Genomic DNA, 21,021 nt, shown 5'->3' on the forward strand with positions numbered 1-21,021 from the left:
AAATCTTGCCTGGAAATTGCATTGTTTCACTGTCTGCTTTTAAGATCAGAGTATTCAGAGGGCATTCAATAGTTACGGACTGTAGTACAAAACTTCTAATTGGATGAGAAGTTGTCAATGATGTCCACGTGGCAATGCTTGGTAAAACTTCATTTTCAAATTAAGCTGATTTTGAAACGAAAATAGTGAGCGTAACGATTGCACTATTCACACAACATGGGAGACCGATTTAAATGTGACTCGGGGGTGGGGGGATGCATAAGCAAGATTGAAAGACGAAAACAATGTACATTTTCACAGCACCGTACAATTGATGCGTCCTAAAAACGTTCAAACACACTTTAGGAAACATACTTGAATCTTTCTTGATTGGCTTCCCGCTTTCCCGGCTCTTCTTCAAAACCGCCTTTAGCATTTCAGCCACTCCTAGAGGGAAACAAATACTTAAAATTAGCTTTCTTTGTTAATATAAAAACGACAGTATACCTAAACAAAATGTGCTCGTGCCCACAATGAGATTGCGCTAGGTATCCTTTACGGCTGCCAGGACACATCACATTACACAATTGCGCGAGAACTGATTACTTAAACCGTATGCAAATAGCATAGAATGTATGTTAAGATGGAAACTAAATCCCAACTCAGTCTTTCGAAACTGGTTTCTAAGCCAAAGGCACTTCTAGAAAAAACAAAGCGTTCCAATGGATCATATATTAGTCTGATGAATACTGGTGTCGCTTTAGTGCTAGTAACTTAATCTCCAACCCTCTGTTGGGGCATCAGAGACCCGCCCAGTAAGGAGCCCCACGTATCCAACCCTGGGGGCTAGGTTGGGAATGGTGACATTTCCCCTCCATGACTGACTGGTCTCAGCTGCAAATACACCAACATGTCATACTAACCCGACTGATCTCTTGACCACAGTGATGAAGATAAAAACTGAGGATGGGAAAATATGCACAGACCACATGTCACAACAAAGACACTTTTAGAAAACCTAAAAAGCAATGTCCTGGGCGCAACATAACTATCACTTAGGCACATAAACTCTTACTTGGAGGCCAGAGTACTGCTTCACGCAGGTGAGCCATGTATGCAGCACTACTTTCCAAATGCCTAGTCCAGTAATGCACATGTGTTAAACCCTGCCACCACAAACCAGTTCCGGCTTTTACACTACACAATCTACCTTTCCGATGCCTGTAGCTCTGAAAGTGTGGGCCTAGAAATCCCAGTTAGCAGTGTGGTTGGGAAAAGGTGCTACATTACATGGGATACTTGCTAGCTACGTAAATATTCGCTGCAAATCTTTACAACTGGGGGCGAGACTCGGATGCCTGCATCACAGAAAGGGAAGGGAAGGGAAGGGAGCAGAATGCTTCTACCGTTGCATACATTGAGATCGGAAAAGTCAACAGTATTTGCATCCATTTCATGCTCTCGTTTACTTATGATCAATATGTACATATGCTTTTGGGATTAAAGCAGACTGCCATCGACCAGGGGCGTTGCTAGGGGGGGGGGGGGGGGGGGGGGGCTAAGGGGGCTATAGCCCCTGATCTTTTGGTTGTAGCCCCGGATAGAATCTCAGGAGCTACAGCCAAAAGACTAGCTACCCCCAGTCCCAACAGTTCCGACATCAGCTTAGCCCCGGATCTTTTCCAGACCTAGCAACTCCCCTGCCATCGACTATCCACCCACAGTGCTACTAGCAGTGGGTGATCAATGCTTGGCATGAGGTCCTGCTAGGCGTAATGAGATACAAGACAGGTTCTCCTGTGAGCACAAGGAGGACACACTGTGGGGCAGATACTAAAAAAATATGCGCATGCAAAGTGTGAGGTGCACCCGGGCCACACTAAACAGATTTCGAAGTACAAGACTAGGATTCTTAAAGAGTCTTGAAACCAGCTGCGTGTGGCTTACTTTTGGTGGGTTTACCTTACCCATGTGGGTGGAGAACTGAGATCTGCCACATATCACAAGCACACAGTTCAAAATTGCCGAAAGCTAGATCACACACAAAGTGTATGGTACTGGACCTAGAGCTTCTTATGCATACAGAAAATAATACAGGACAATGTGGTCAGTAACACCACACAAAGGCCAGCAGCAGTTGTCACAGTGTGCGATGACTGGGAACACAAGACAAGGCTAGTGTCAACCTAAAGAATCTTCTGAAGTATTTTTCAGGGAATAATATGATGCAAGGTAAGGGTAGGGGAACACTGAAAGCAAAAGGGGTAGCAATAAAGAAAGTCAAATTCAGCTTGCTCCTTCCCGAGACCTCTGGGCCATTTGCGATAGATTCTCCATGATCCTGTTCTTTGTCTTTTGGTTGCAAGTTTCTGAGGTCTTGGTCCCTGGAGCACCGTCTAGCTATCATCACCTATGTTATGCTCCCTGATCTATAATGAAATTGCAGTCTTGTAACTTCTCCCGCTGCTAGATTCTGCTGTGGACTGACCTGGTCCACCCGAACCTCCTTATTCTCCCTCTGAAAGATCACCAGATCTCCTCCCACCTCCTTAGGTATAGATGTCATCTCCCCCGCTAGTTTATTCTGTGCCACTTGTGTCCAGGACTTCACCACCTTCTTCCTTCGAGTCTTCCTTCTATCTGATGGTTCTTATCTCCCATCATTCCCACCGGCTCTCTTCATAGAGGTCACCATTCCTCATCCAGCCTCTTAACAGTACTTTTATTCTTTGTGCAATTCTTGATGTAAGCTGGCCGCTGTCCCGACCAATGTAGCCATCAACCCTGTGTCGGGTGGCGTACATGTGCAAGTAACAGCCCTCCAGCCTCTAAGAAGGCCGAAGTCAGGGCTTTGGACTGTTACCGCCCATATACGCCACGGACAATGGGGTGATTGCTATTCACAGCCCCGTGTTTGCATATTGCGCAAGCTCAATCTCTGTTTTAAAAAATAAGATTGCCATCGCCATAGCAAATAGAAAAGGGATGTTGTCCCTTTTCTATTTCTACAGTGGCAGTCACGAAGGAGGGCCAGGACCAGAGCACACCGCTCAGTCTAGAAGTTAAGTGGGTGGTGGAAGAGTATGGGATGTCTTTGGGGGTGAGGAGGTGGGTGGGTGGGTGCGTGGGGAGGTAACAGGGAGACCCTCCCTGTTGCTCCCCTACAATCAAGATTGCGCCACCCAGGGAAGGGCCTTGGGTGGCTGGAAAATGGAGGCGGTACACAGTGTGTTCTCGCCTGTTATTTCAGCCACATGATTGGATGAGCACCCTGCCCCAGGTGTGAATGCCTGATGAATGTCTGACAAACACCTTGCCCTGCCTCCATGGGCTGTGCCCTCAACAGACAAGTCACAGCAGGTCACGGAGCATAGCAACTGCTATGTGTTGGAAAATGTAAGCAATGTTTTGACAAAAGAATAGTCGCCAACTTTGCCCCAAAATGCACGAACAAACATCCGGAGAATCTCAAACAACTGGGCTCTCTGTGCTTCTCATGCTGGTGGTTCTACGATCCCTCTTCTCTCTAGGCTTCTCAACTCTTCTCACACAACCACTGGTTCCATGTGGCAAGGCATACATTAGTTTTAAAAAAATGATTAGCATAGTTTGCTATTAACCTTTTTTGAATAGCAAAACAGGCCCATTTGATTATCAATTTTGCACTAATATTGTTAATGTCACTAGACATTATTTGTACTCAATACATGAAATGAGCAACAATACAGCAGTTTTGCGAACCACTGAAATAAGACAGTGAGAGGAGTCACACCTTGCAAATTTGTTAAATTTCAGCCAGACCTGCAGGTTCTGAAAACAGTTTGGCCAGTTGTCTCCTGCAATTGGTAATATATAATACCATCATAATGCAAAGTGAGCTCTGGAGACTAACTACAGTGTTTGATATTGCAGTAGATCTGTAGATGTACAGACTGGATGGAACTATTGATCACTACTTTGCATAAGCATTTAATTCGCTTTGTGTATTCATTATCTAAGAGGCAAGAAGGAGACCAAGCAGAGTGGAGTGCATAGCAGGCAGAGAACTGGGCAAACTAGGTGGAATATTTTAGTTTATGGTCATCTCACTTTCAGGGTACCTGGTATAAAGCACCAGGGTGATAATATAGAATGTAAAGAAGTCTGAGATCGCTCATTGATATTGTATTTCTATGGGGCTCGTACACAAGTGTTTCAGAGCGCGACAAGGCAAGGGAGGGGAACAGGGGAAAACAGCGATCTTGCTAGGCCCAGTGACATTGAGAACGCGCAAGTGCATGGGAGAGGGGGAGAAGTGGAAAGTGCAAAGCAGAGGAGAAACAGATAAATAACAATAAATAATATTACAATGACTAACGAGGAATTTCAGAAGTTATGCTTCACGTCCGTACCACTGGAACACCAAGTGGCATCCATTGTGGACTAATTGGGACTCGATTCATCATCTATATGTCCACCCTCCCAAGAATAATCTGCTCGCACAATATCCTGTTCTACAACTACGCCGATGACACACAACTAATCCTAAAACTCCTAAATTCAAAACCCAACTGCCAACCCGACCTCGCTGCCTGCCTCCTTGACATAGATCATTGGATGACCACAGACCACATCTCGTTAAACCCCTCCAAAACCAAAATCATGGTATGTGGCAACACCGAACTTCTTCCGCACCCCCTACCCTGGCCATCTGCCATGGGCAATTCCCCGACACCCTCAAACTCAGTAAAAAACCTTGGATGCACCCTAGACTCTGACCTAACCCTCTCGCTCCAAGTCAACAACATCTCCAAGTCCTGCCACTACCACCTCAAAACTCTTAAGCACATTTTTCCATACCTCTGCTTTCCCAACAGACTCTACGCGGTCCAATCAATTGTTATGTCAAGACTGGACTATGCTAACCCCCCTCTACCTCGGAGTCCATGCGTACCACCTGAATAAACTACAAAGAGCACAAAATGCCACGGCTAAACTGCTACTAGCACTAGGCCCAAGAGATCACATCGCCCCAGCTCTCAAAACTCTGCACTGGTTTCCGGTTGCCCGAAGGGTGACCTTCAAAACTTTATGCATCTCTCACCGAGCAATGCATAAAACCGTCCCTCAATAGCTTCAGGACAAACTAAAACCCTACCATCCACCATGCACTCTAAGATCAAGCTCTGCCGGCCTCCTAGTGATACCAAAAACCAACTAGGTCAGGTTAGGTGGATCATCATTCTCAGCCCTGGCCCCCATATCCGACTCACCGAGGACCTCATGTCTTTCCGCAAATTACTGAAAACGTGGCTCTTCCCCTAAAATTGACTCCTAACTCAAACAGAATAACAGCAACAAAAACAGCAGCCCAAGGTTGCTATATCAAAAATAACAATCCAGCATAAAGACCCTAGCGAGAAAAATAATCGAAAACTAAAACTGCTAATGTAAATTAAAACGGCTATACTGAATGGAATGAATGAAGTGGATGAAATGAATGAAGTGGATGAGAGGAATGAAATCGATGCAGTGGGTGAAATGGATGTCGCGGATGAAACAGATGTAATGGATGCAGCGGATTAAATAGATGTAGTTGGTGGAACGGATGAAGTGGAAGAGATGAAACAGATTGAAGAGATGAAACGGACGAAACGGACGGAAGAGACGAAACGGACGGAAGAGACGAAGTGGGCAGAACGGACAGAGTGGATGGATCAAATGGAGTGGACGAATCAAATGGAGTGGCTAGATCCGACAGAGTGGATGGAACAAATGGAACGCATAGAACACAGAGCGGATGGAACGGATAGAGCGGATGGAAACTCTAGAGGGGATGGAATTGAGGGAGCACATAGAATGAACAGAGTGCATAGAATCAAGGGAGTACATGGAATGAACAGAGTGCAGGAAATGGACGGAGTGCAAGGAACAGATGGTGTAGACAGAGCGCATGAAACCGACAGAGCGCATGAAACCGACAGAGCGCATGAAACCGACAGAGCGCATGAAACCGACAGAGCGCATGAAACCGACAGAGCGCATGAAACCGACAGAGCGCATGAAACCGACAGAGTGCATGAATTGAAACCGACAGAGCGCATGAAACGGATGGAACGGAGAGTGCATAGAACGGAAGGAGTGGATGAGTGCATGGGACAGATGGAGTGCGTGGCACAGATGGATCGGACTGAGTGGATGGATCAAATGGAAAGCATCGAGCAGATACAACGCATTGAGCAGATGGAACGGACAGAGAGCATGGAACGGACAGAGTGTATGGAATGATCGGAACAAACGGAGTAGATGCAATGGATGGAGTAGATGCAACGGATGGAGTAGATGCAACGGATGGAGCGCATAAAACGGAGAGAGCAGATGGAACGGATGGAGTAGAAGGAACGGATGGAGTAGAAGGAACGGATGGAGTAGAAGGAACGGATGGAGTCGAAGGAACGGATGGAGTAGAAGGAACGGATGGAGTGGGCGGAACGGATGGAATAGGGCGGAACGGATGGAATAGGGCGGAACGGATGGAATAGGGCGGAACGGATGGAATAGGGCGGAACGGATGGAGGGAAAAACTAGTAAACCAAATGATGAACCAGACGAAATGTATGAACAGACGAAGCTGATTGAAAAGACTGAGTGAATAAAATGGATAGAATAAATGGTTCAGATGTGTGCTCGATCTCAAAAACCTTACCGAAAACCATATTACATCACCACGCTTACTTTCTCCTATACACCACCACTCAACTAGAACACAGCGATACTATGACACATTCGGTATAGCTGTTCTCATACTAACACCCGCCACATACTCCTCATCATGACAGCTGGCTCAGCACACCCGCTAGCCTATGCGTCTCATCAGGCATAACGCAGCCAAAAATCAGTCTGGATACCAACCCACCAGAAGGAAGAACAAGTTACTCTCTTCCCTGGTAACGTTCTTTCGATGGGATGGCCGACGACGTATTCCATATCTATGACATTAATCACCACAGCTGTGCTGCTTCGGAAAATCTTTCGGCGCCTGCGTCCTGCATCGATGACGTCGATACGCCGCCCTTGAGAACCTCCTCCGACAGCCGACGTCACTGGATGTTATAAGTAGGACGCACGACGCCCGTAGCCTCAGTTGTAGTTTTTTCCCCAGAACGTGTGGTACCAGTCTTCTGCCAGTCTGACCACACAAAGCCTTGCGGAAAAACATAAGCTGCAATCGCATAAGAAATTCTGTAGCGGGCAAGGCAGGGAGGGAGCGATATGGAATACGTCGTCGGACCATCCCATCGAAAGAACGTTACCAGGTAAGAGAGTAACTTGTTCTTCGAGGGGATTGGGTCCTCCGACGTATTCCATATCTATGACAGACTCCCAAAGCAGTACCAATGCAAGGAGGTGGGAAAAGAATTTAGAATACAGAAATTTAGAATGCCCAATCAAATTGCGGAGCAAAGGACCTCCTTGCCAAAGGCCAGATCCTGCCCACGGATGGAATCGAGGGAGTAGTGACGTACAAAAGTATGGACCGAAGCCCAGGTGGCTGCATCACAGATGTTACGAATAGGAACACCCCTCTGTAGGGCAGTAGAGGCAGCCATACCCCTGGTAGAATGGGCCCGCAAGCCGACTGGTGGGTCCTTACCCGCCAAGCGGTAACATTCACAAATTGCCAGAATAATCCAGCGAGACAAAGTCTGCTTAGTCACAGCTTGTCCCAAACGCTTTCCAGCGTAACCAATGAAGAGTTGATCGTCCACTCTGACCCGGGATATGCGTGAAATATAAAACCTTAAAGCTCTCCTAGGATCGAGCCTATGGAGCCTCGCCTCTTCCTTACCAGGATGCGGAGGAGGATAAAATGCCGGAAGAATAACCTTCTGGCCAAAATGAAATTCCGACACCACCTTCGCAAGAAAGGAAGGACGAACTTTAAGGACAACCCTGTCCTTATGAAATACAGTGAAGGGTGGCTTAACTGAAAGTGCCTGTAACTCACTCACTCTGCGAGCGGAAGTGACTGCAACCAAAAATACAGTTTTAAGAGTTAACAGTCTCAAAGGGCACGAATACAAAGACTCAAACGGAGCACCCATCAGAAACTTGAGGGCAAGGTTCAAATCCCAACCGGGCACCTGGAAAGGTGACAGAGGGAACACATTAGTGAGCTCTTTAAGAAAATGAGAAATTAAAGAGATTTTAAAATAAGAAAACACTTCAGATGAGCGCTTAAATATGGACAGCGCCGCCAGGTAACCTTTAACGGTACCCACTTGCAAGCCCCTGTGGGCTAAAGAAAGCAAAAAAGACAGAACCACAGGAATGTCACATGAAAACAGATCCACATTCTTAACCCTGCACCAGTCGCAAAACTTTCTCCAACGGCACAGGGACTTTGTTGCAGGCCTTCTGGCCGAAAGCAACACCTCCATCACATCTTCAGGAATGTCCCAACCTTATACCTCAACCTTTCAGAAACCAAGCATGAAGGTTGAGGGATCTGACCTCTGGATGGAGAACCTGACCCCCCCCCCCGTGAGAGCAGATCGTCTCGGTAGGGAAGACGACGTGGAAGGGCAGATGGACAAGTCGAGAAGGCCCAGGTACCACGTCCTGCGGGCCCATGCTGGAGCAATGAGGATCATCCGGGAACTGAACCTTCGTAACCTCTGCAGCACTTGCGGGATGACGGGGACTGGAGGAAACATGTACAGCAGTGGGAATGACCACTCCACCACGAAAGCGTCTCCTAAGGTTCCTCTTGGAGGAAATTCCTGCAAGCAGAACCTTTCGCACTTCCGGTTGACACTGGAGGCTAAGAGATCCACTTGAGGGGTCCCCCAAAGGGCAAAGATCTCCAGGAGAATCTCCTGAGCCAACTCCCACTCGTGAGAGATTGCGCACTGCCTGCTCAAAGCGTCCGCCGTCTCGTTTTTCGTCTCCGGCCAGATGAACTGCCGAGATCGAAACTTCTTGCTTGATTGCCCAGTACCAGAGCTGCATCACCTCCCTGCACAGAGGAAGTGACCCTGCCGCCCCCCCCCCTTTTTGTTGAGGTAGTGCATGGCCACCATGTTGTCCATCAGGATCAGGACATTCTTTCCTCGCAAAGGCGGCAGAAAAGCCTTCAGGGTAAGCCTGACGGCCCTCAGCTCCAACAGATTGATATGGAGTCTGGACTCCGACGGAGACCAACGACCGCTGACTGTCAACTCGTTGGCATGAGCTCCCCATCCCGTGAGGGATGCGTCCGTCACGATCATCACCTACGGCCAGGGTAGCCAAAATGGAGCCCCTTCATCAGATTTCCTTCAATGGCCCACCACAGAAGGTCCTGGGCGACCAAGGACGGCATCCGAACAGGGTCCAACATCCGACCAGAGGACTGAGACCACTGGAACTTGAGTGCCCATTGCAAAGATCTCATCCGCAACCTGGCCTCTGGCACCAAAAGAATGCAGGATGCCATGAGGCCGAGCAATCTCAAGAACTCGAATGCTGGGAGACTCTGGGCATGCTGAAACTTGTGCACCATCTGCTGAATGTGATGAGCCCTCACCTGGGGAGGAAACCACTGCCCCAGGGATGTGTCGAGCACTGCTCCGATGTACTGGAGCCTTTGAGTTGGCGTCAAGTGGGACTTCTTTAAGTTGAGGGAGAAGTCCAGTTTGTGGAGGGAGTGGCAGGTGACGGACAGATGTTCCAGGACGTGCTCGGGAGAGCGCGCCCTGATCAATCGTCCAGGTAGGGGTAGACATGAATCCCCCCTTTCCTGAGATGCGCTGCCACCACTACCATGAGCTTGGTGAAGACCCTCGGGGTGGAGGTCAATCCGAACGGCAGGACCCGAAACTGAAAGTGCGAGTCGCCAACCGCGAACCTCGGGTACTTTTTGTGCTTTGGAGGATGGAGCGGCACATGAAAATAAGCGTCCTTGAGGTCGAGAGACACCAACCAGTCCTGAAGTTGAAGGGCCTGGAGGACTTGAGAAAGAGTAACCATCTTGAACTTGTCCTTCCTGAGGAGATGGTTCAAACCGCGCAAGTCCATGATGGGTCTCAATCCCCCGTCTTTCTTGGAAATCAAAAAATAAGGGGAATACCATCCCTTGTTCCTGACTGCAACAGGCACCAGTTCTATGGCGCCTTTCTCCAGCAGGGCTTGAACCTCCTGCACAAGGAGCAGATCCGGACTCTGCAACGAGAGATTCCCCGGTGGATTGTCGTGAGGCCTCTGCCGAAAGGGAAGACAGTAGCCGTGGGCTATGATCTCCAGAACCCACACATCTGATGTAATGGCACGCCAGTCGACAAGATGCTGCACCAGCCTTCCCCCAGCCAGCGAACCAATGCACATGGCCTCGTGACTGAGCTGAAGCGGCTGCGGCGTTGCCTGAGGGCAAAGAGGTAACTGCCCGAGCGGCCTTGGCACCTCGAGTACCCATCTTTCCACCTCTGGCACTCCTACGGTGGCCCCTTTGACTGGCAGCTCCTCTCGCTTTACCAAAGGATGAGTAATAACGAAAGGAACCGCAGCGCCCAACGACTTTGCTGCAGCTTTGGATGTCTGCAACCTCTCAAGGCTCTCGTCAGCCTTGCTGCAAAAATGATGTTCACCGTCAAAGGGCATGTTGAGCAGCTGAGCCTGTACATCAGGGGCAAACCCCGACTTCCGCAACCACGCAAACCTGCGTATTACGGTGCTCACCGCCATGGACCGGCTGACGCAATCTGCCATGTCCAAACCCGACTGAACGGCCTCACACATGCATCCTTGCCATCCTGGACCATAGCAAGAAAACCATCCCGTTCGTCCCCTTCGGGAATATGTTCAGCCGCTAAGGAAACACAGTTCCACAGAGTGTGCGTGAAACATGACAAGGCACATACAGAGTTGGCCACCTGAAGAGCCATACCCCCTGAAGAAAACACTTTCTTCGCCCAACCAACAAAACGCTTGTCATCCCTATCAGGAGGGATGGTAGGATATGACGCCTGCTTTGCTGGGGCCGTAGCCGCCTGCACCACCAAACTCTCCGGAATGGGGTGCTTGGTCAAGTAGCAGGAGGTCGCTACTGGCTGGACGGTATTTTCACAGCAAAGACTTGCCCACTGCCAGGAGACTCTCCGGAGCAGTCCAAGCCGCCGCCATCCTCCTCTGTAGAGGCATATGGAATGGCAGTACCAGGTCAGTTGGTGGACCTAGGTCGAGGATATCCGTGAGGTCATCCTGAAGAAAATCCCCTGGGGGAGCAGACCACCCCAAGTACTCGGTGACCCTACACATAAAGCTCTGGTTAGAGGAGTCGTCATGGGTGCCAGGCTCAGGCCTACAAAGCTCCACCTCCGGAGAGGTGTCCAGACCACTGGCGTCGTGCAGGGACTGACGCAGGTCCTCAATCTGGCTATGGCCAGAGAGAATCTCATCTGGTACCGTATCAGGAACCATGCCATCATCAGAGCCCTCATCCACGTCCAAAATGTACTCAAGATGGCGGAAAGTGGGCACAGAATGGGGAACAAAGCCATGCTTGACCTTGGCCAGAGCCTTTCTAGGGGGTTCCACAGTGCCCCGGGGTACCCTGTCGAAACAGCTTCGAAAGGCGTGGAGGGCGTCGAGTGAATCGGCGTCGACAGCATCGACAGTGTCGACACAGGCCCCGAGGGCAGAACCAAGAGCGTGTCCCTCGACACCCTGGGCGCCGATGGCGTCGATGACTTCCTCGGAGGCGGAGCCTCGAGAGAGTCCCTCGGCGACCTCAGCGCCACAGGCGTCGACGTCTTCAAGGGAGACATCACAGGCTCACACGGTCTCGAGTGCGTCGAGGAACGGGACCTGGAACAGGCCTGACTAGAACGATTCCCATTGTCCGAGCGGGACCGCACCCGCGAATCGAGCCGACCTCCCGAGCCCGAAGGCGTACGAGTGGTGTCTCTAGTCCGATCACGACCGACCCCACTCAGAGGCGCGGACGGACCAGTGCCCTGCGATTCGAGAATCGCTAGCATTTTCTTACCGAAGGAAGCCCATTCTTCCAGCGTCGCATGCTTGGTGGGATAAACGACTGGCCGACGGGTGAGTCCTCGGATGAGGACTGGGAAGGCGACCGATGACGGCGCTTCCGGGACTGCCTCCAAGAGGCAGAGGAGTGGCGGGACCCACTCCAGGACTGAGACCCACTGGACTTCTGACGACGATGCGGAGAGTCGCCCCTCGAATCGTCCGTCGAAAGCCCTGCGGACCTCGACTTCCGGGGCTTGGACACCTTACAGACCGACAGTTTCTTCTTGCGCTCCCGCAAGGCTTTGGGCGTAAGCGACTGGCAATCATCCGTGTCATGGGCTTCCCCGGGGCACCAGAGGCAGGCGTCGTGCGAGTCCGTCACCGACATCTTGGACCTGCAGTCCCCGCACTTCTTGAAGCCCGGACGCGGGGTGGAAGAAGAGGTAGACATCACAAAGGACTTTAACTTCACAAACGAACAGGTTTGAAGAACCGAAACTCCAAAGAGTCGAGGCGCGCAGAGATCTCCGAAGCAAACACGTTTGCGGAAAAAATGGAACTGAGGCTACGGACGTTGTGCATCTTACTTATAACATCCAGTGACATCCGGCCGTCGGAGGAGGTCCTCAAGGGCGGCGTATCGACGCAGAAAAATTTTCCGAAGCAGCACAGCTGTGGTGATTACTGTCATAGATATGGAATACATCGGAGGACCCAATCCCCACCACACCTACCACTAAGAAGCAGCTATTCTGCAAGTGCCACACCGGCTGCACACATATCCGGTGCACCCATTCATTCTCCGTCTCCGTCTCCCTCTCCCTCTCCCTCTCTCCTGACTTGAACTACGGTTCCTGAGGGCGTTCAACCCACCAGCGCCTTGAGATCATACCAATGATACATAAGGCGCTTTATAAATGCAAAGTAACATAACATGATCAGCCACAGATAATGCATATTCATATTTCTGGACTTATTTTCCCTTTGCAACACCTTGGTACTTCCCTATTCAGGGCTTGAAATTAAGATTGGATGCGCAGAAGCTAAAAGCAGCTTATGAATATCCAGCATTAACCATTGACCAGGAGCTATCACTGGGGAAGGATAAGTAGTACATAGCATTTTGCAAATCTAACTTCCACATAAGATGAAAACCTATAATTGTGTGCATTATTTATGACCCTCCCCCCTTATGCTTTAAATGCAATATAGCTGTGTCCTAATGTTTATGTATACATTGTTCCAGACACACAGAGTTAAATCCACACTGATGTTTGTTCAGCATCACTTGGCCTGGGGTGCCAAAGGTAGCTCCTGTTAGATGTTGTCAAGCTCACCAGGCTCTTTCAGGCTGCAAGCAGGAGCTAAATAGCTCCCAGCTCCCCCTCAATGTCTAACCCTGCCTATTGCATTTCACAAACTACATATTCCATAATGCACCTTATAGCAGTTATTACCTGGATATTCCTAGGCAGCAGCCTTACAACTACAACCCACAGAATCCCTAAAGAGCAGTGCTTCTTTCACTTTCCCAGGTCCAGAGAGGGAGGTGCTGCTAGTGGGCCTGCCTTAGGACACGGTGGATCAGTATTTAAGCAACTGCCTGCAGGAGCACAGGGCTATTGCATGGAGTTAGCTGTCAGCCCCTTGTGCTTTGAACCTTGGATGTCTGCTGTGTCCTGTTGCTGCTGTTTCCAGAAACTATTCCAGCTCTAGTGCCCTGTGCTCCCTGCCCTGCAACCCTGTTCTCCCTACTCTGCAGTTTGTACTCTGTCTGAAGCTTTGTTCCCTCTGCCATGCAACCCAGAAACACCCTGCCTACAGTTCCCCAGTTCCTCTGTCTGCAGCTCCATGCTCCCACTTGCAGCCCTTTACTCTCTACTGCCAATTCTCTTGTTCCCTGCTCTGTGCTAGTAGTCCGTGTTACCGGGCTTTAACTTCCTAGATTCCATACCTGACATTCCTTGCAAACTGTCTCAGTCATGCCCTTGTTATTCCAATCCAGAGTTACAGTTCCTCGTTACCAAAATTGCATTTCAACCCTGATAATCCTAGTCTGCGTTTCGGTGCAGAGTTGACTTGTCCTGGTCTAGATTTCAGGTTGCTGTTCCTTGATTTCGGCCCTTAGTTTCCAGTCTGCAGTTCCAGTCTCTTGTACCCTTGCACTTCGATTCTTGTATTCTTTTTTTCCTTTACTGTGCCCTGAACCTTGGTCAGTTTGATTTCCTGTTCTTTCCCTTTATATTTGTGTTACTGTTCTTGTCCTCACGTGTGCTTGTGTAATTCATTCATTCATTCATTCATTCATTCATTCATTCATTCATTCATTCATTCATTCATTCATTCATTCATTCATTCATTCATATTTTGGCTGCTAGATTTCCCAGCAGTCAATCTTGTCCCCTTTCCTTTGTCATGTCCTAGTCTTGACCAATGTGCCATATTGTTAACAATGTGCTGGTTCCTGTTTCAGGGAGCAGTCACTGGTCCGTTACAGCTGGACCCGTACAGGCTTCAGTCTTGTATTATTTCATTGCTCATGCATAAAGGTCCAGACACAGATGCCCCCACCTACTGCTCCTTCCCATGAGCATTCAGAGTACACCCATAAATAACAGGTTCAGAAGACTAGAGTTTCTCCTGACCTGTTGGAAACTCTTTGCCCATTCTGCATACACTGCAAGTGTGAATCTAACAGGTTTCCCAGACCCTTTATGTTCACAGTCTTTGTTGCCAGTCTGTAGTTATTGCCTATGCTTTCTTGTCTGCAGGACTCCTTACACTCCTGTGTCTTGTGCAATATTCTCCCCTCGGCTTTGTGGGTACATCTCTGCCCTTGAGCCCCTAACAAAAAGGAGTTGCCCTCTAAACAGTCCCGACCTGTACTTTAGTGTGGCCAAATCAATGCTCCCAGAATATTTTGGAGAAATTAATATTTGCAGTTAAACTACCTAGAGTATGGGTGGTCGGGCAGATTCAGTACATCAATGCAAGGGGCTCGCCAGAAAAATGTACTATCAAAACAGCAGAAGCCAAAAAAAATAAGAAGTTAAGCATCAGATACACTGATATTAGTTTTTAGAGTACGGATATGGGGAAATAACATGTGATGAAGGACACACAGCTTATATTTGTAGTTTGGCTACATACCCACTCATTGGCTGCCCATGGCCATGCTAATCCCTATAGCCATTCCCACCCACTTCCTGCCCTCCCAGCCCAAAACACATCCTCCTGGGATCTCTCTGAGCTACCTTTGTCAAGCCTTACAATCTACCTAAATATTACCCATTGCTTGCGTTTTTCAGTGGGCGATATTGGCACAATCCAAAAGATTAAGTGGTGTTTCCGTCTGGTCTGGGTCCTCTCTTCCTTGCTGCTGCACGCCAACTCTTCTTTGCTCCTCTGTCTGCCTCCTGGTCTGTAGCCGGGTCTGTTTTCCCTACTGCAACAACCCGCACATTTTAATAGGACTATTGATTAGTTTAACTAAAAGGTTAGCTGGCTATTCCCCGATGTAGGGTCTGCAACTTTGGCTTTCTAGATGTTTTGAACTTCAACTCCCATGATCCCTCAGCATTGTCCTTGATGGCAAGGGCTGATGGAAGTTTGGGCCAAAACATCTTTGGAGACTACAGTAGCAGACCCCTGCCTACGCTATCCTTTCTCATTGAGTGCAATTGGTATTCCCTGGTATTACTTGTGCCCCTTCATGGGTTCTCACTCTGCTACTAAATCTGATCATCCTTAACTCAGGGCTAAAGGCCTGATCCGCATGATTTGAACATGGCAGACGTTAAATGCAACCACATGGCCCGCTGCACATGTCACATTGCCAGTGCCCATTTCATATTGGAGCGCAGCGGCGAAAAAAGCAAGACAGGTTAATTAATTCCAACAGCATGAGCCAGCACCAACAAGAGTGATGCGCTAATGAATGGGCGATAGCAGCGGTACCTCAATGAATCTCTGAAAGGGAAACCTGATTTACATGACAAGTCCCAGAGGTGGAAATCTGAAGAGTGGTTTGGGGAAAGGTCTCACTGCTCCCAGGTGGCAAATGGCTAGGATGGGTTCTCTTAACACCATTGACATTGGGTGAACCGTACAAGAGGAGTGGTTCTGCGGAATCCCAGTTAACCTTCCCTAGGTAGTACATCACACAGCCTGTCCCAGAGGCCCTTCAAACCCAAAAAGAATAGTCTCAAATATGTTTCACAGAAATTAACTAGCACTCCCAAACTCTTCATTCCCCCTTGATTTTCTACCAACCCTTTGCGCACCACCTCCACAGAGGGTGGCTCTACATGCTGTTAAAATGCATTCATGGACTTACCAACCATTATCTTGCGGAATACGCTATATCCTGCCTATGAGAACAATTTCTAATTGCAACCTACTAGCCAAGCATAAAAGGTCACCTGCCCCCTACATTCTCCACAAGCAAACTCTGATAAATCTAATCTGAATGAGACAACATCCCATACAGGCACAATCCTCTAGCACTACCATCTTTCCAAAACCCGACACCCACCCAACATGAAAATCAAACCGCAAACACAACAAGGAACAAACCAACAGAACCAAACCTGCATAAGCACTCAAATAGGGCTGATAAAAAACATCTCTAGGCCCGCACACCACTACAGCTTAGCTGACTAAAACTATAACTATTCTACCTATAGTCCTTGGAACAGGACCTTGAGGCATAACGCATGAACCTGAACCTTCTCTCAAACGTTTCGGACCAATGAAAAACCCAAACACGTCAAACTAACCTCACTCCCAAATAATAGGCCTACCAATAATTTCATGTTGTTTCACCCACCTTCACTCATCAAACAGCTAACACAAATGGCTAAAGAAAAAAAAACCTCAACCCATACCTATATAAGTCACATTACACCTCTCAAACCAACATGTTAACCAGTCCACTGGCCTACCCTCCCAAACCCTGCAGGTCGCCCTGAAACATAAGAACGATGACAGATCTTTGCATCTGACAAATGTGTCTGATAAAAGGGTTGTATTCTTAAATCACCAAGTACATAATGCACAATGGGCTTGGTGCTCATTTCATTTTTCGCAACAGTCACCCCAGTCGCCACTAACATTAAAGTGTCCAGACCCATGAACCCTATATACTGATTGAAACAACAACAATATTTGGATGGGAGCACAGAATGGCTGGCACAGTTTTCAGGTTAAGGGTGGTTGTCCACTTGCTCAGTTCCAAAGGCCCAGTCATCTCAAGAGAATGTAAACGTAACATATCTTATGCACAGGACAAACACTTCTTTAGGCTTAAAATGATGATCTGCTATCTTTTAAACATTGTTAAATCATGACTGCACAGAGAGACTTGCAGATCTCGAGAAGAGAACGTATATCCGGATTTAACAGATTCCATAGAGAAAGAAGATCCTTAAAACAAGATCACTGGTAAATGTAACATAATTGGGATACAAAACCAAACATTTTCAATGTTAAAGTTGCTCGCACTTCTTTTAAGTACTTGTTTCATCCATGTCGGGGAGGCTTTTAAGTTTCAAAGAGCTACTGATGTGTTCACTTAAAAAAGGATTTAGTAACATTTCAGTAAAGGCTTTGATCAAATCCTTTCAACACTTTCATTGCAGCACAGCGACGTGGTGGAAAACTCCAGGCAAGCGAACAACTTCAGCATTGTGATCAACATGCAGCACATGGCACTGATGTCATCCGAACACAAAAAGGACAGTGAAGAATCAAGATCTCCGCTATTCCAGCAGCTACATAATAAACCCATGCAAGTCACATTTTATTAAAGGTTATTAGCCCAGAAACAAGCGGTGACCCTTCCCATACATTCCTCTGCTTTGTTGCCTACTGTAGACTACAGAGGCACACAGCTATGAGCAGGCTAGATCTGTGAAAGCTCTGTCACAATGTGTGAATGTGTCCATACAATTCTAACAGACACCGTAGACCAATTAAGTTTCTTTCTGCACCATTATGATGCTGGATTGCCTCCAACTACCACAACCCGAAATAGCAAAAAGGGGAGTGGAGAGCACCAGAAGGACCACAAACCTCTTTGACCCAGTTCCCTCCACCTTTTGGATACACAACTAAAAAGGAATAATGTTTACTACTACAAAGAGTGGGGTTCAACTGCCCACCAGTGGCACTATAGGGTTGGTGGAGTCTACACCAGTTCAGATTTGCCAGCAGAAAATAAATTCAGGATCCCCTATAAGGGTATACATAGAATTCAATACTTGGGGGAGGGGAGGGTTGGCAAACTAGGTAGCACAAGCAGAAATAAGGGGGTGGTGGAATAGGGTGGGGGCACAAACAAATGGGGGTTAACACGCCAAACTGGTTTAAGTAAACATTTTACCAGGCTGTTCGCATTAAATAAAAAGGAGACATTATTAAAGTTAGGGTAGTTTAAGACAACACAAGTTTTCCATTTAGGTATAATACAAAAGGTAATTTTCAGCAGTTGCAAAAAGGCCCTAAAAATAGTAAGTGTCTTCTTGTGTTTTTTCATTGAACATGTTTTAGCATCATTTGTAGCTGAAGTTTTAAATCAATAAAAAATACATAACCCTAGAAATGGACAGTCTGCAATCACTCACCACTATTCCCCTTCATCATGCACCGTAAAAGTCTAATCCACAGCACGCTGAATTGCTTCCCAGCAAAACATATATACTAGAAACTCCAACGAGACAGTTAAACGATCTTTCTTAAAGTCTCGACTCAGTGCTTTTAAACTGATCATCAATAACAAGGTTACATCAAACCTTTCACCCTTATGTCAAGTTTAACAAGAATAATATTGTCTTTTTATCTTGCACTTCATGGCAGATACCTTCCTTGTCTCAATGCTGTAATAAGTGCTATTACTACGTAATTTAATGGTAAAGTAATGTCAATTAGTCGTGCATCCCTGAAATGTGTGATGCCTTGCCAGGGCTTTAAGTGGCCCGGGGCCTGGCATGCCTTGCAGCCATATTGGTGACGCTGCACCTGCGAGTCATCCCTTTGAGTAAGAGATGCCCGAGGGACGACACCACCATTATGGAGAAAACGTGAGACCGGTGGAAGCAGAGGCCTTGCTTTCTAAATGCTAATGCTCCCGCGGATTCACGGGAATGGTGACGCTGCCCGGGCCAGCGCCACTATCAAGGCTGAATAGGTGGGGCGCTATCCCCTGCCAGGTAAGCCTATAGAAAATAAATGCAGAGATCAGCACCCTCTCACCCATGGGAGGGTGCTGATCTCTACAAAAGGCTGCCTGGCAGGGATGCCAGTAGCCCATTGTGCCCGGGGCACGTCAGGGGGCGTGGCCTGATGGGCCAGCAGAACCCCTGCCCCCTTGATGAGCCCCAGCACATTTTGTAGTGCCACTTAAGGCACTGTGCCTTGTACAATCAGTTCTTCGACACAAAAAGGTGCTAGGCGAGCGTGGGTGGGCTGGGGATTCTAAAAGAGAGGCAGTTGCGAAACACTTAGCATTGCCAGGATTGGCAAATTCTTAAAAATCCCCCAAAACCTGCAGGACGAGTACATTAATTTACATACTCGAACTAAAATAAACATACTTCCCCCGTGGGGACTGGTGACAACACATTTATCAGTGCTTTCTGTAAAATGGTAAAAGTCCCATAGCACACTTTATATTCAGACACTATTGTCATTTTAGTATCCTGATGCACAGTACTGACATCATCCAGGTTGCTGTACAAGACATAAATCGTAAGTGAACAGCGAAACAACCGAGACGATAACGGGCTCTGCACAACAATGATAATCTTTTTTCCAGTAGAGTTCAATTACTCAAGTAGGTAATTGCTATATTGCCTCAATTCACCCCAGCCATTTATTGGGGCTCGTTTGACCCAGTGAGAAGTCTTCGAGGACCACACACTAGTAATCCGTGTCCTCACTAGCATTGCACCTTATATGTACTTCATTGCAGTCACATCACAGCAAACTTCATCAGCCTCCAAATTGATCACCTTGTCTTTCAATGGAAGTAAAATGTCTTCATTCAATAAAGTCAGACTCGCACATCCCTCTCTGTTCTTCCAGCTCTTGGTAGGTGTGATCAGTCTTCACTAATAATTCACCCTCCAATCAAGCACAGTTCTTCTCCTTTGACATCACTGGGTTCACCTGCCAAAAACATCTGAACTTGAGTGCAGCACGCGCATTCTTTGAAGCGCAACCTGTGCTAGTGCAGAGGCCACGTTCATCGGCAGCGGTACTGGAAGAATTAACATAACAGAGTGGTACTAGCAGACACCAATATAAAGTGACCAATAGCCACCCACACCTAGCTCAGACGCACCCCTTGATCAGATCCACTACACCTCGACACCATCCCATACTAGGCAGGTATTTCTAACATCCCATCTGCAAATCTCCCCACTCAGCCAAGCGCTTACCACCTCTATGCATGGTAGCCCATATCACCCAACTGACCCTCACCAATACCCAGCAAACCAATCTCCAATACTGAATCCTATATTGTCCAGAATTTATATATCTGGCCTCCCAAACCAGTGCAAAGAGCAGCAATAAAACCGAACTGAGCACCTCGAGTGGGAACCCAGGAAGACTATCTTTCCATTAAGTCAAGCATCATCACCACCACTTACCTACATATTCAATCAGAAAGCTCAAGTAGCTGGAGCAAGCTTTCTAGACAACATCAAAGACAAACCACTATAAACTGGGGCCTCAGACTAACAGTTGCGAAACCCATTAACTATGTTATGTTGCACATTTGTTATACTACGCCCAATCACCACTGCAGTTCCATTTGACTTCCTTAGCTGGTCTTAAAAGTGATGCATTTTGGACCTGCCAGTGGTTTCCAGACCATAGCTGGTTACCCATTTTCCCTTTAAACGCAGATAAATAATAAAAAGGGGAAGAGGTACAATAGGTCAACTGAGGGGTAACGTGTATGAAACCTTGGGTTCATGATGCTCCAATAAGCCTGGGACATCAACGAATTGAGCAGAAAGTTAAGCGAAAGTTCCATGGTATCTTTAG

At 47.8% G+C, this 21,021-nt stretch overlaps 1 protein-coding gene across 4 annotated transcripts in view; it reads right to left on the minus strand.

The window, feature by feature from the left end:
• TANC1 (tetratricopeptide repeat, ankyrin repeat and coiled-coil containing 1) overlaps nucleotides 1-21,021 on the minus strand; it is a 2,406,012-nt gene that overhangs the window by 2,069,569 nt on the left and 315,422 nt on the right. For all 4 annotated transcript variants that reach the window (XM_069616378.1, XM_069616375.1, XM_069616376.1 and 1 more), the window contains one exon: nucleotides 355-426. In XM_069616378.1, coding sequence (XP_069472479.1) covers nucleotides 355-415 — 61 coding nt within the window. In that variant the 5' untranslated portion in view covers nucleotides 416-426. The remainder of the gene's footprint in view (nucleotides 1-354; nucleotides 427-21,021) is intronic.

This window comes from Ambystoma mexicanum, chromosome 9, assembly GCF_040938575.1.
Source record: "Ambystoma mexicanum isolate Mex_15411 chromosome 9, UKY_AmexF1_1, whole genome shotgun sequence".
Lineage (NCBI taxonomy): Eukaryota > Metazoa > Chordata > Amphibia > Caudata > Ambystomatidae > Ambystoma > Ambystoma mexicanum.